We start from the raw sequence: 13,241 nt of genomic DNA, 5'->3' as shown, positions 1-13,241 counted from the left end.
ATTTCTGAATGTGTAATATACAGAATTTATTTAAACATCAAATTAAATTTTCATCAGATTATATTATAATATTAAGGCCCACCAATTTTATGTGAGACAAAATTGTCAATGTTCTATATATTTCACATTTTTGAAAGTGGGAATTAACCGGATTAATTTTACTTACAAAAATAATTGCTCCTTATCATCAATGTAGAGTACATGGAAATCTGTTACATACAGTAGCTCTGTTCTTTTTATTCCTCATTTTTTTACATAATTATTCAGATGTACTGGGACAAACAATTCTTTGCAGAATTGAAGTTAACAACTAAAGGCACTGAATGTGATTCTGATATAAGGTAGACAACTTAATGAGTATTTTTCCTGTCTATGTAGTCAGAACAAGCAGCATACTATAATTTTCTAGGATTGTCTTTTTACAGACTGACTGAGTATAATTCTAAGGCTTTTAGCAGCGTTATAAGAATGTAGTCAACAAAGCTGCAGAAGGCATAAAAGAACTAGTATTCTTGATGCCATACAAGTTGCTCCATGAAGGTCATTCAATTGATCATCTTTGTTGATAGAATATTCTGATACCAACACTTTTCATCCATTAGATCCATGTTGCATTCTGCTCTTGTCTTTCCTAATACACATCCATTAGTAGTAACTAGGAAATGAACAAATCTTTCTACTTCAATTTTACTTTTTCACTGTATTCTACTTTTCTCCTAGTTTCCCATTTTAAAAAAGAACCAAATAATTATATATAGGAATGCATTTCTTCTAATGTTTTGGAATTTTTTTTATATATTCAATTTTGTGTTAATATGTCTATTTTTGCCAGCTAGTTTCTCAAAAGTAATAGCATTTTTATTATTTGCTGTTAAAAGAATTTAAAAACTGATACCAGGCTTTAGTTTGCAAAATGAATTCAGATTTGACATCCCATCATTTTCCATTTCCTTTTAATTAAAATCAAGGCTTTATGCTCCACTCTTTTCCATGCAGTGTTTTCCTTCCTATCTTTCCTATCTTAATATTGTGTTTTGAAAATGTATATTTCACACAACTAACAATATCACTCTTATGGACATATTGTAGGTATCTTTCATTCAGAAAAGCCTAGCAGACCCTGATATGATTGTGGTAATTACAATGCTGTGTAGGATTCTACAGTTAGGAAATTATCTTGCCATATAATTGGCAGAATCCGAAGCACTTGGTAGATGATCATTTTATCATAACAGCAAATCAATCAAATCTTTATTACAATCATTTACATCAGCATAAAGAAGGTATAACAGCTAAGAAAGGCAACTGTTTCTTGTTTACAAGTTCAGAAACAGAAAATGATCCAACATTTGCTATAACGCATTTCAATTTTTCAGATTTGATTAATCATCTCTAGTTGGTTATATTTTTAGGCATTAAATGAATATTTAATGTAACATTTTTATCTGTAAACACATATTTTATTGTGAGAAGATTATGTTCCTAGTCATATAGTACAGGATTTTTCAACTGTTCAACTTATTTTATTCCTTTGTCTTCAGTTTTTCACCTGATTTTTTCAAGTGGATCAATTATCTTTATAGGAAAGGGGTTTGAGAGATCTCAATATTGGGGAGTGTTTTTAAGACAGTTTTTCTTAAGTCATTTACAACATCTCATGCTTCTTCTGGTTTCTTACTTTTGAACTGTCAGGTTGAGGGTATCTGTGAAAAAAGGGTAATGCTTGCTGTATATCTACATCTTCTGCCTACTAACCTGAATTGCATGTGAAGATGTGCTTTTGCACAAAAAACTACCCACCAGTCTCTAGCTGTCTTAACACTAATTGCACTGCTATTGCTCATCTCAGTTTGCTAACTTGTGTCTTGGCTACGGATTTACTCCAGCGCTTCCTTCACTTTACATCTGTGATTTTCTTCTGTATGAAAACATAACTTTGGGGAATTCCATTGCTGAAAATTCCCTCGTGGGTGACCTAGCACTTGGCCTATTTGCTCTAGAAGCTACTTCATCTGGTGTCCTGTCATTTTCCAGGATAGTTTGCATAAGAAGGATGATCGAATTGAGGAGCTAGAAGAAGCACTGAGAGAGAGTGTACAAATAACTGCAGAACGGGAAATGGTATTAGCTCAAGAAGAATCAGCCAGGACACAAGCTGAAAAACAGGTTTGCATGCTTATGGTCAATGGTATTGATATTTCAGGTTAACATGGATAACACAAGTAAAGGAAATACATTAAATAATGTGACGTATAATTACATTTTTTTCCCCATATATAAATCTTAGGCCTGAAAATAAGCCTTCTCAGTAATGCTATCACATTTCACTACACAAGAAGCAGACACAATCAACGTTGTTATAAGAATGTGTTAATAGGTTCTTCTTGAGCACTGTTAGACTGCGACTTTTATAGATGGCTAACAGCATGGTCTTTGTTTAGGGATGTTATTGTCCAAAATGTTTAAAAGCTTCCAGATTGGCTACTCCTGAACTAAACCACATAAATAATGTTTAAGACTGTATGGTAGAGAGAAGGAACCCAATAAATAAAGTGAAAAATATGACAGGTACAGCTAGCATGACAAATGAAGCAGGGGGAGGGGGAGGAAGGAAGGAAGATGCAGAGGGTCAGACAATTGTTTCAAAAAGTTAAAGTCCGAACCTTTTCTCTTTGCTGCAGTAAAGGCTGAAACCACAGTATACCCAAGAACATACAGGTGGAACTCCAAAAATTAGAATATTGTGCAAAAGTTAATTTATTTCAGTAATGCAACTTAAAAAGTGAAACTAATATATGAGATAGACTCATTACATGCAAAGCAAGATAGTTCAAGCCGTGATTTGTCATAATTGTGATGATTATGGCTTACAACTCATGAAAACCCCAAATCCACAATCTCAGAAAATTAGAATATTGTGAAAAGGTGCAATATTCTAGGCTCAAAATGTCCCACTCTAATCAGCTAATTAAGCCATAACACCTGCAAAGGGTTCCTGAGCCTTTAAATGGTCTCTCAGTCTGGTTCAGTAGGAATCACAATCATGGGAAAGACTGCTGACCTGACAGTTGTGCAGAAAACCATTATTGACACCCTCCCTAAGGAGGGAAAGCCTCAAAAGGTAATTGCAAAAGAAGTTGGATGTTCCCAAAGTGCTGTATTAAAGCACATTAATAGAAAGTTATGTGGAAGGGGAAAGTGTGGAAGAAAAAGGTGCACAAGCAGCAGGGACGACTGCAGCCTGGAGAGGATTGTCAGGAAAAGGCCATTCAAAAGTGTTGGGGACACTTTTGAATGGCCTGAGGAGGAGCTAGGAGCCACTCCGCAAGGAGTGGACTGAGGCTGGAATCAGTGCATCAAGAGCCACCACACACAGACGGATCCTGGACACGGGCTTCAAATGTCGTATTCCTCTTGTCAAGCCGCTCCTGAACAACAAACAACGTCAGAAGCATCTTATCTGGGCTAAAGGAAAAACAGACCTGGTCTGTTGCTCAGTGGTCCAAAGTCCCCTTTTCTGATGAGAGCAACTTTTGCATCTCATTTGGAAACCAAGGACTCAGAGTATGGCGGAAGAATGGAGTGGCACATACTGCAAGATGCTTCAAGTCCAGTGTGAAGTTTCCACAGTCTGTGTTGATATGGGGAGCCATGTCATCTGCTGGTGTTGGTCCACTGTGCTTCATTAAGTCTAGGGTCAACACAGCCATCTACCAGGAGATTTTGGAGCACTTCATGCTTTCTTCCACAGACAAGCTTTATGGGGATGCTGACTTCATTTTCCAGCAGGACTTGGCACCTGCCCACACTGACAAAAGGACCAAAACGTGGTTCAATGACCGTGGGATTACTGTGCCAGCAAACTCGCCTGACCTGAACCCCATAGAGAATCTATGGGGCATTGCCAAGAGAAAGATGAGAGACATGAGACCTACCAATGCAGAAGAGCTGAAGGCCGCTATTGAAGCATCCTGGTCTTCCATAACACCTAAGCAGTGCCACACGCTGATAGCTTCCATGCCACGCCACATTGAGGCAGTAATTGCTACAAAAGGGGCCCAAACCAAGTACTGAGTAACATATGCATGCTTATACTTTTCAGAGCTCCGATATTGTTCTATGTACAATCTTTGTTTTCTTGATTGAATGTAATATTCTAATTTTCTGAGATGGTGGATTTGGGGTTTTCATGAGCTGTAAGCCATAATCATCACAATTATGACAAATCACGGCTTGAACTATCTTGCTTTGCATGTAATGAGTCTATCTCATATATTAGTTTCACCTTTTAAATTGCGTTACTGAAATAAATGAACTTCTGCACAACATTCTAATTTTTCGAGTTTCACTTGTAGTAGATCTTAAGAATGGTTATGAGGTCAGATCCCCTTCATAAATACGTTGTTTGAATATACTTTTTTTCAAAAACTGTAGCTATCAGCTATCAAAATAAATCTCACAAAGGGCATTTTTCCACATATAAATAGAATATTGTATTCAAAGAAGAAATGAGGTTTTTTTGCTTTAGTCTTGACCCCCCACCCCCGAAATGAAACTGTAATCCAAAGAGGATGAGGTCAGCAACTTTCCTTGCTAGCAGCTGTGTTTTGGGCCAGCTGCAGTTTTCAGGTCATCTTTGAAAGTAGCGCCCGTGTGGTATCTCTTTGTGTTGCTGAAGGTTTTGCTTGCTATGACATTCACCTACTGCTCCAGCAGGAGTCATAGGTCCAAGAAGTACCCCTGATCACCCACTGGCTCTTTCTGGGGAAGTTCAACCCCATGAAGAACTAGCGATTGAAGTTCCATGGAATTAGAGAATTTCTGTACTAATGAAAGCCGTTTTATTTCGCCAGTTTCCAAGTACTGGTCTGGACTTCCTGCTCATTGCCTCTTTGGCCTGGAGACATGGTATAAAGTTAGGAATCATTGGCATATTGATGCTCCTGAAGCATACTAATGTTAACGAAGCCAAAGGGACAGATGATTTCTTCCAGTAATTTCACGTAGTTGTTAAATAAGGTAGAAGAGAATGAATACCCTGAAATAAGGAGTAGATGTGACCTTTCCTTCCCCGAAAAGATGTTTTTCAAGAAGGAATGAATCTTCTGCAAAACAGTATTTCCAGTCCCCAGCCCATACAGACATTTCAGAACAATACTATGGGCATTTGGATTGAATGTGCAACATGAAATAGGCATGCATTGTTGCTGTATCCCAATGTTCTTAGAGATATAGTCAGGTCTGTGTGTTTTTATGTGTGTACTGACACATATATCAGTGTATGTATACAACACATACGAATGCAGTTAGGTTTTTTCCCACCAAGGTCATCTATTCCTACTTACAATAGTTAGTTAGTGTGTGTGTGTGTGTGTGTGTGTGTAAACAAGTCATTCTGAAGGCCTCTAATAGCTTAGAAATAATGAGCAATTTCCATAAATGATTAGAAAGTGAAGTTGTGAAGTTAGTGTCCTTCTAAAACTAACCCCACCCTTTCTTGATGCTCAACCCTACAGAAACCTTTGTCCCACAAAGTCCTCAGTTCTTCAGAGCACATGTGAGTGATTTCCCATCATCATCTTATCTAGAGAGGTCCCAAGGAACTGATCTTCTCACTGGTTCCTTGGTCTCTGCTGCAGTCATTGGCCCTGCTTTTATGGAGCCATCTTTAGTTTGCCATACATCTTCCAGAAGCCCCTGAAAAACATTTTCTTTAAACGTGATTATTTGTTATCAGTACCTTATTTGTTTTTGTTTTTTTGTTTTTTTAAAACATGAGAATTTTTGCTATAGAGGATTAGAAAAGAGACATGAAATAATATTTCTGAATAGAATAGAATTCTTTATTGGCCAAGTGTGATTGGAATTTGTCTCTGGTGCAGATGCCCTCTGTGTACATAAAAGAAAAATAAAATAAAATAATTCATCAAGAATCATATGGTACAACACTTAAGGATAGTCATAGGTTACTAATAAGCAATCAAATCATACTAAAAAACAAATAAAACAATATAAATTATAAAGATGCAAGCAACATGGTTATAGTCATAAGTGGGAAGAGATAGGTACTAAGAAGGATGAGAAGAATAACAGTAGTACAGTGTTAGTGAACTTTTTGACAGTGTTGTGGGAATTAATTGTTAAATTCAGTGATGGCATTCGGAGGAAAACTGTCCTTGTGTCTAGTTGTTCTTGTGTGCGGTGCCCTATAGCATTGTTTTGAGGGTAGAAGTTGGAACAATTTATGTCCAGGATGTGAGGGCTCTGTAGATATTTTCACAGCCCTCTTTTTGACTTGTGCAGTATACAGGTCCTTAATGGAAAGCAGGTTGATTCAATGGAAGAATGTTGATGTGCATTTAGGACTCTTTTTCTATAAATATAGCCATAAAACGTGAGAGCTCATCTTCTTTGCTTTTCTGGAAAAATGGAGACCTTGTCCACAAAAGACTTTAGCAAATTTATAACTCTTCAGTTTTCTCTTCTTCATGCTATGCTTCTTTAAAAAAGCTCTTGACAGCACATTCAAATTGATATGGTTGACAACACATCAGGAATAACTTAAACAACTGCAACATTTTTCATGAGTTTTGCATCAAAAGTCTAGTTTTTATATTAAAGATTCTTCTAACAACTTTACTTTGAATAAGTCACAATGTAAAATTAGCTGTTTAAAAAATTGCCTTCAAACCTATATTCACTATTTCATTCTTCAGTGTTTAAATCAGTGTTGACCTTTCATCACAGTTCTATTTAAATTTTGTTCATAGATATTTTTTTTTAATTATCTTCTGATACAACTCTGTCCCAAAGTTTATCTAACCAAAGTGCTCCCATAGGTTAATCTATTACATATGTTTCCTCTGTCCACCGTGTACTATAGCACTGAGTAAATTCAAATGGTGTTATCAAATTATCATTGATATGTAAATTAATCATCTGATGCAAAAGGGGAGTCTACTGGCTCAGACATGGGTGAATTCTCTGGAGGAGAAGACAGTAAAGAACAGGAAGTGAACAGAGACGTCTAGAGCATTCTTCATATATATATTTTTGAGATATGTTCCAACAAATTAGGCAGACAGTGAGATTGGAATTAGTTTTTGAGATGTGTTCTGCTGTTTTTGGGGGGTGTTTTTGGTCTTTAAGGCTGTTGGTTTTTTTACTGATATTAAATTGATTTAGATCTCTAAATCAAATTTTAGAAGGACTAGTGCAAATTAAGAATAGAAAACCTTTTAAAGCTGTACAATAGCCTTTCGGCTTACCAACAAACCCATAAATCCAGCTATCACCTTCATTTCAAGTTTCTGACTTTCATAGAGGAATTATTTTTATTTAAGTAAATGTTTCAATGCTATAAGTTAAATCAAGCAGCTGCTTCAGTTAAACAGACAGTTTTATTTAAGTAGAGGCCCACATGCAGGGAGAGATAGAGACCTTCTTATTGGTTGTAGTAGTATTTAGTGCCAGTTTATTGTCTTTTTCAGTTTTTTTAATCCCTTCTTTTTTCCATTGCTTAACAAGCTGCAACTTCTATTTCTTCTCTTCAGGTCTGGAAAGGTAGATAGATTTGAAGAATGGTTTTTGGTTGTTTTTTTCTGTGATGGAAATATTTTAGGGTATTTTTTCCCCCTGATTCATGCTATAGCTTTGCCACCATATTATGCTATTTGAACAATCACATTGAGTCAGGGATGAGATTCAGCCGGTTTGGACTGGTTCAGGTGAACCAGATGCTAATTTTGCATCTGGTTTGTCGAACCGGTAGTTGGAAGGACTCTCTGGCCCTGTCCTGCCCCTCCCAGGAGTCTCCACACACCCCGTTCAAGTCTCCGGAGGGCCTCCGGAGCCAAGGGGAGAACATTTTTGCCCTCCCAGAGGCTCAAGGAAAGCCTCCGGAGCCCGGGAAGGGTGAAAATGCCCACCCCCGGTGGTATAGGAGGCTGAGTAAGCCACATCCCCCACGGCTATGCCCACCCAACAACTAGGCAGAGAACCGATTACTATAATTTTTCAAACCCACCCCTGCATTGAAAATTCTGCACACGGAGAATAAAATTCTCTCTTGTTGAGCTCTTTGAGGTAGTTCAGAAAAGAAACCAAAACCACGAGTACTACTAATACTACATTTATTGTAAGATTACATTAATATAATCTTGGAAAGCTCTTTTTTCCCCATCGCCTGTCTTTCCTTTCCAGAGAACTAAGGAAGGTCCCTTCTGAGATGCCTTCTTCACCACCATTCCTTCTGCAAGCTGAGCTATGTCTTGTCAGACTTGGCTGCGGCTCTTCTTCCTGTCTCCCAAGCCCATTATAGCATGTCTCTTCTTAAATAAAACTCTTAAGAAGTTAGGAAATGTATCTGGTTGAGGTTGCAATAAATATCACATTGAGTCTGTAGGCCCCAAAGATTAGTTTCAGTAGCCAAGTCAAACAATCTGTTTCCAAACAATGAAACATACATTGAAAAAGAGCATCATCTTCCACTCTCAAAAATATTTTCATAATAAAAAGCTTTTTTCAACTTTTCCAGATATTTATACATTTAGCATTTTTTTCCCATAAGAGTCTTTGTCTATCTAAAAAAATTGTTGGATATTTGTGGATTTGCATCGTTAGTTCTGTCCATATGACTTCTACTGCATTACCTGGAAGCAGGTAATGATTGACCTTAAAACACATAACTGATATTACAACGTAAACGTGTAACAGTATATTTTATGTATTTTATTTTATCCAAAGGAATATAATTTGATAATACAGTATTTCAGAATATTCTCAATTTCTGTGTCTTTAGTGGTCCATTTTTATTAAAAAGAGTTTCAACACTTGAATCTTAAATCCAGAAGACTGGATTTTTGAATATATCCAGATACACTTATTACTCCGAAGGAATTGCATTAGATGTTACATAATATTAAGCATATGGAAGAGAGCGTTTGGGAGTTTTTTTGTCAGTTATGCTAAAAGTATCTCATTTCTATATTGCTTCCATGAAGTGTTGGTAACTTGATGTCCTATAGATTAATGTATTTTGCAGGGTTTGTTGAATACTCAATATATGTGGTTTTCCTTTTTAAACCAACGTATAAACATCTTCTACTTCTGCTGTTAACAAATGCTTTATCGTCCAAGAGATAATATTTCAGCATGCTCTGCTTCTTATTGTTGAATAATTGCCATAATCTGAAACTGAGGTTTGTCTACTACCGGGATATGTTAAAGTTTGAGAGATGGCCAGAAGAGAAAACAAATACTTAGCATTGGGCTCTGAGGTTTGCAAATCTTAGTCACTCATAGAACTGTTAGCAATTTTATGGGAAAATATTTTCACCAATCATTTTAAAGAAGAGAGATCTGACTTGGATAAATTTTATTTTCACTTCTATTATGGTTATAATTATAGTTCCATTCTGAACGGCTCAAGGTTAACTTAGTCTTTCATCCTTCCAAGTTGGGTAAAACAAGGACCCAGATTGTTGGGGGCAATATGCTGGCACTATAAGCCTCTTAGATTATGAATAGGTATGTAAGTCTATTGCTGTATTTTGAGAGGGAGTTCTATTGAATATACTTGGTACTCATATTTTCTTTCCCTTTCCCTGTGACTGCCCCTCAAATCTATTTAAAAAAGAAATCCATCTAGGGCACATTTGGAGGACTACAGGAAGCCAGAGGAGGCAGGATTTAAGTCAACCATGTTACAGTTATATGTTCTATAGTTTGAGTGTTTTACTGGTATTGTAAGACACCCATAGTTGTGTTTTAAAATGGGTGCCATACAAATCTTTTTAACATTGAATAAATAAGAAAGTAAGTAAGTAAATAAATAAATAAATAAATAAATAAATAAATTATTAGCATGTATTCCACTAATGACATGATATTGTTACACCTAGCAATATAATTTGGCAATTCAATTATAAATTTCTGGCCTGCAGATCCAATTTAACTTGCCTTTTCTACCCACTTGTGAGGTTTTTCATGAATGATCCTCCTTTTATTCATTTTCCAGGAAAGTGAGGGCATAGACAAACAAGACAGCTTGAGAGCCGTTGCTTGAGTGTGCTGCAATAATGGTTCTCATTTCATTCCATCTTTGTCTTTCCCAATAGGACAGGGGTGTCAAACTCAAGGCCTGGGGGCCGTATCTTGCCCACAGGTTGCTTAGATATGCCCTGTGGGGCTGCCCTGGAACCAGCAAAGGATCAGCCTGCAGTGCCTTTGTCAGCAAAAACTCAGTTTCTGGAGCTCCATTTTCACTGGCAGAGGGTTGCAGGAGCTTGTCGCAGCCAAAAATGGAGCTCGTGGCGGCGGTGGGCAGCACTCCTGAGCTCCATTTTTGCTGGCAGAGATTGGAGGAAGCTGTCACAACTGAAAACTGAGCCCAGGAGCCTATTTTTGCTTGCAGGCGCCCCCAACACGAGTGTTGAGCTGGCCACGCCCACCCTGGTCCCCCGAGGTCAGATATAGCCCTGATGTGGCCCTCAATGAAATCGAGTTTGACAACCCTGCAATAGGAGATGGTATTTCACCAGAACTGTTGTGTCACGTTGCTGTCTGCAATGTGATATTAACGAGGAAGAATTTGAGGGGTATCTCTGGTTCTATCCTATTGAAATCATCCAGGCTCTAGGAAGAGGCTTGATAAATAAATTTGCCTCTGAGTAAAACTTCTTCCATAACTACCTTTCTTTTATTGGTTTTAGGTTTAGTTAAATAAGGAAGGGGTTGTCTTCTTGTCCTGTTTCTGATTTCTTCAGACTAACATGTGCTGGTATCTTTCTCCTTTAGCAATCTACTCTTCCTTGCAATTTATTTTGAACTTTATCAGATATTCTTTCTTGATGGTCCAGCGAAGTGCAAGATGGTTCAAGAGCTAATAGATCAATAAGATGTCCACTGCCTTTAATCAAACCATGGAGATAAGCAAAATGGAATAGAGTTCCAGCATAAACACAAAACTTTTCAATTAGTTACAGAACAACCTTCACTTCATATTAACTAAATATTTGCTCTGAGTGAGAAAGATCTATTCAAATATTCTGAATGTGCATAAGAGAATTATTTTAATGTATTTGAGAATGTGTTAGTACAGTTTTGTTGAAATGCTGAAATTAGGAACAGTGGCTTTGTAATTAAAAAATTGTAATGTAACTTTTCTCTACATTTTAATGAAGATAGGGCATAAAAGATTTATTATCAGTGATTATAAATTAAAACCCAATAGTGAATAGACATATGTGTAATAAAGAAGTGCTGCCTGTAATTTATAATAGTATCAATATATGTTATTTTAAGCTAACTGTGTTATTTCAACAGGGATAAGTTGACCATTTGCAATATTTTTGTTCCATCACGCTATAACTCTGGTGAATGGCAAATATTGTTTCATAATCACATACTTTCTCTCTTCTTCCTCTTTATCATTCTTAAATTCCTTAGGTAGAAGAGTTGATGATGGCTATGGAGAAAGTAAAACAAGAACTGGAATCTATGAAAGCAAAGCTGTCCTCTACTCAGCAGTCTCTGGCTGAGAAGGAAACCCATTTAACCAACTTGCGGGCTGAACGGAGGAAGCATTTGGAGGAGGTGCTAGAGATGAAGTATGTCTTTGTTTCTCTTAATATTTCATTCTGATATCTCCTTTAAGGATCATTGGTTAACTCCTGTTCACGTTATTCATTTTAAAAATTTACTTAAATAGCTGTTGTCTTCAATTGTAATGACCTTTTTATAAGTGGAGTTATGTATAAAAATAGAGGATATCCTGATAGAAATATATTTTTTTCATCCCTGTGCCACATGCATTCTTATACATAGATAGTGTTTTTTGAATTAGTCCTTATCTGAAATTTGAAATTACAATAGGTTATTGGGGTGGATGTGTATACATACTATTTTTAGGAGAAAAATATAGTAATTGAAAAAAGAATGAAAAGAATAAAAAGGAAAAGGAAAAGTAGAAATACAATGTAAGAGAAAATGAATGTTTAAAGAAGTGACTTCCAACTTTCATAAACAGATTTAACAACTCTTTACTGCCTCTCAGTTTACAAAGATTTATTTCTTCATCCCATATCCCAACTGTCATTTATAAGCAAATGCATAAAACATCTTTTTAATTCTTGGGTCAGCAGAAGGTCCATTAAGGTTTTCCAGAAGTAAGATATCTTCTTTTAACTTTAACAAAATAAACCAACTTTATATTATTTTCTTTGACTTCTAATAGTCTTAATCTCTAGCTTGTACAAAAATCATTGTCCAGATTCCTATTTACCAATGGCATCTCTCTTGTCTGGATTTAATTTTTGCATATTCACTTTCATACAGACTATTTTTAAACTGAATGCATTAGTCAAGAATGCTGTTTACGTCCTTGGAATTAGATGGTAAGGAACAGTAGGACGGAGACTTGTATATCGCTCTAAAATGCTTTACAGCACTCTCTTGAGTGATCTACAATATCAGCATATTGCTTCTAATAGTCTGGGTCCACATTTTACAATCTCGGAAGAATGGAAGGCTGAATCAATCTTAAGGCAGTCAGGATACTGATAACACACTTTCAAAACCTTAAGTCAAACTCCATTAGTTTTACATAGATATTAAATATGGGGAGAAGATAGAATGGGATATGAATGGGATTTCTTTAAAAATCTCAGTAACAATTGCATTTTCCCCCATCTCAATGTATCTTTTTTAACTTCATACCATACCTTGACTTAGTTATTTTGAAACACTGTACAATTCAAATTAGTCAAATAACACCCAAATATTTAACTTTTTTTTACTTTAAAACCATTTTTTTTGTTTTCATCAGATTGTCTTGATCTTGTGTGGTCATTTTTACCAACATCTTTGCTTTTCATTTATTAATCTTAAAACTTGTTAGTGCACAAAATCTTTCAATTTTTTTTTATCATAGGCTTGATCTCTTTCAGAGGGTCTTGTAAAATCAACTCTAAATCATCAACAAAGACTCTGAATTTCAAAGCCTAATTTTTAATTTTTAGATCCACTATCTTCTCATCTTGCCTAATATCTATTCAAAATTTCAAGAACCAAAATAAACAAAAAAGGGGACAGAAGACAACCTTGTCTTGTCCCCTTCTGGATAAAACAGGGTTTAGTCAAATCACCATTAAACCCCATTTGATATATACACTAGTTGATTCCTTGAATAAAATTCTCATTAAAGTCCATATTTTCCAATGCTTTGAAGAGAAATTGCCAGT

At 36.2% G+C, this 13,241-nt stretch overlaps 1 protein-coding gene across 5 annotated transcripts in view; it reads left to right on the top strand.

Annotated features, from left to right (window-relative positions):
- The window catches only part of LOC116511140 (ELKS/Rab6-interacting/CAST family member 1), a 158,348-nt gene that overhangs the window by 66,502 nt on the left and 78,605 nt on the right, over positions 1-13,241 (top strand). For all 5 annotated transcript variants that reach the window (XM_032220979.1, XM_032220981.1, XM_032220980.1 and 2 more), the window contains 2 exons: positions 2,035-2,166; positions 11,449-11,609. In XM_032220979.1, coding sequence (XP_032076870.1) covers positions 2,035-2,166; positions 11,449-11,609 — 293 coding nt within the window. The remainder of the gene's footprint in view (positions 1-2,034; positions 2,167-11,448; positions 11,610-13,241) is intronic.

This window comes from Thamnophis elegans, chromosome 7, assembly GCF_009769535.1.
Source record: "Thamnophis elegans isolate rThaEle1 chromosome 7, rThaEle1.pri, whole genome shotgun sequence".
Lineage (NCBI taxonomy): Eukaryota > Metazoa > Chordata > Lepidosauria > Squamata > Colubridae > Thamnophis > Thamnophis elegans.
The sequence above is the reverse complement of the archived record's forward strand: the minus strand, read 5'-3'. Positions and strand labels throughout refer to the sequence as shown.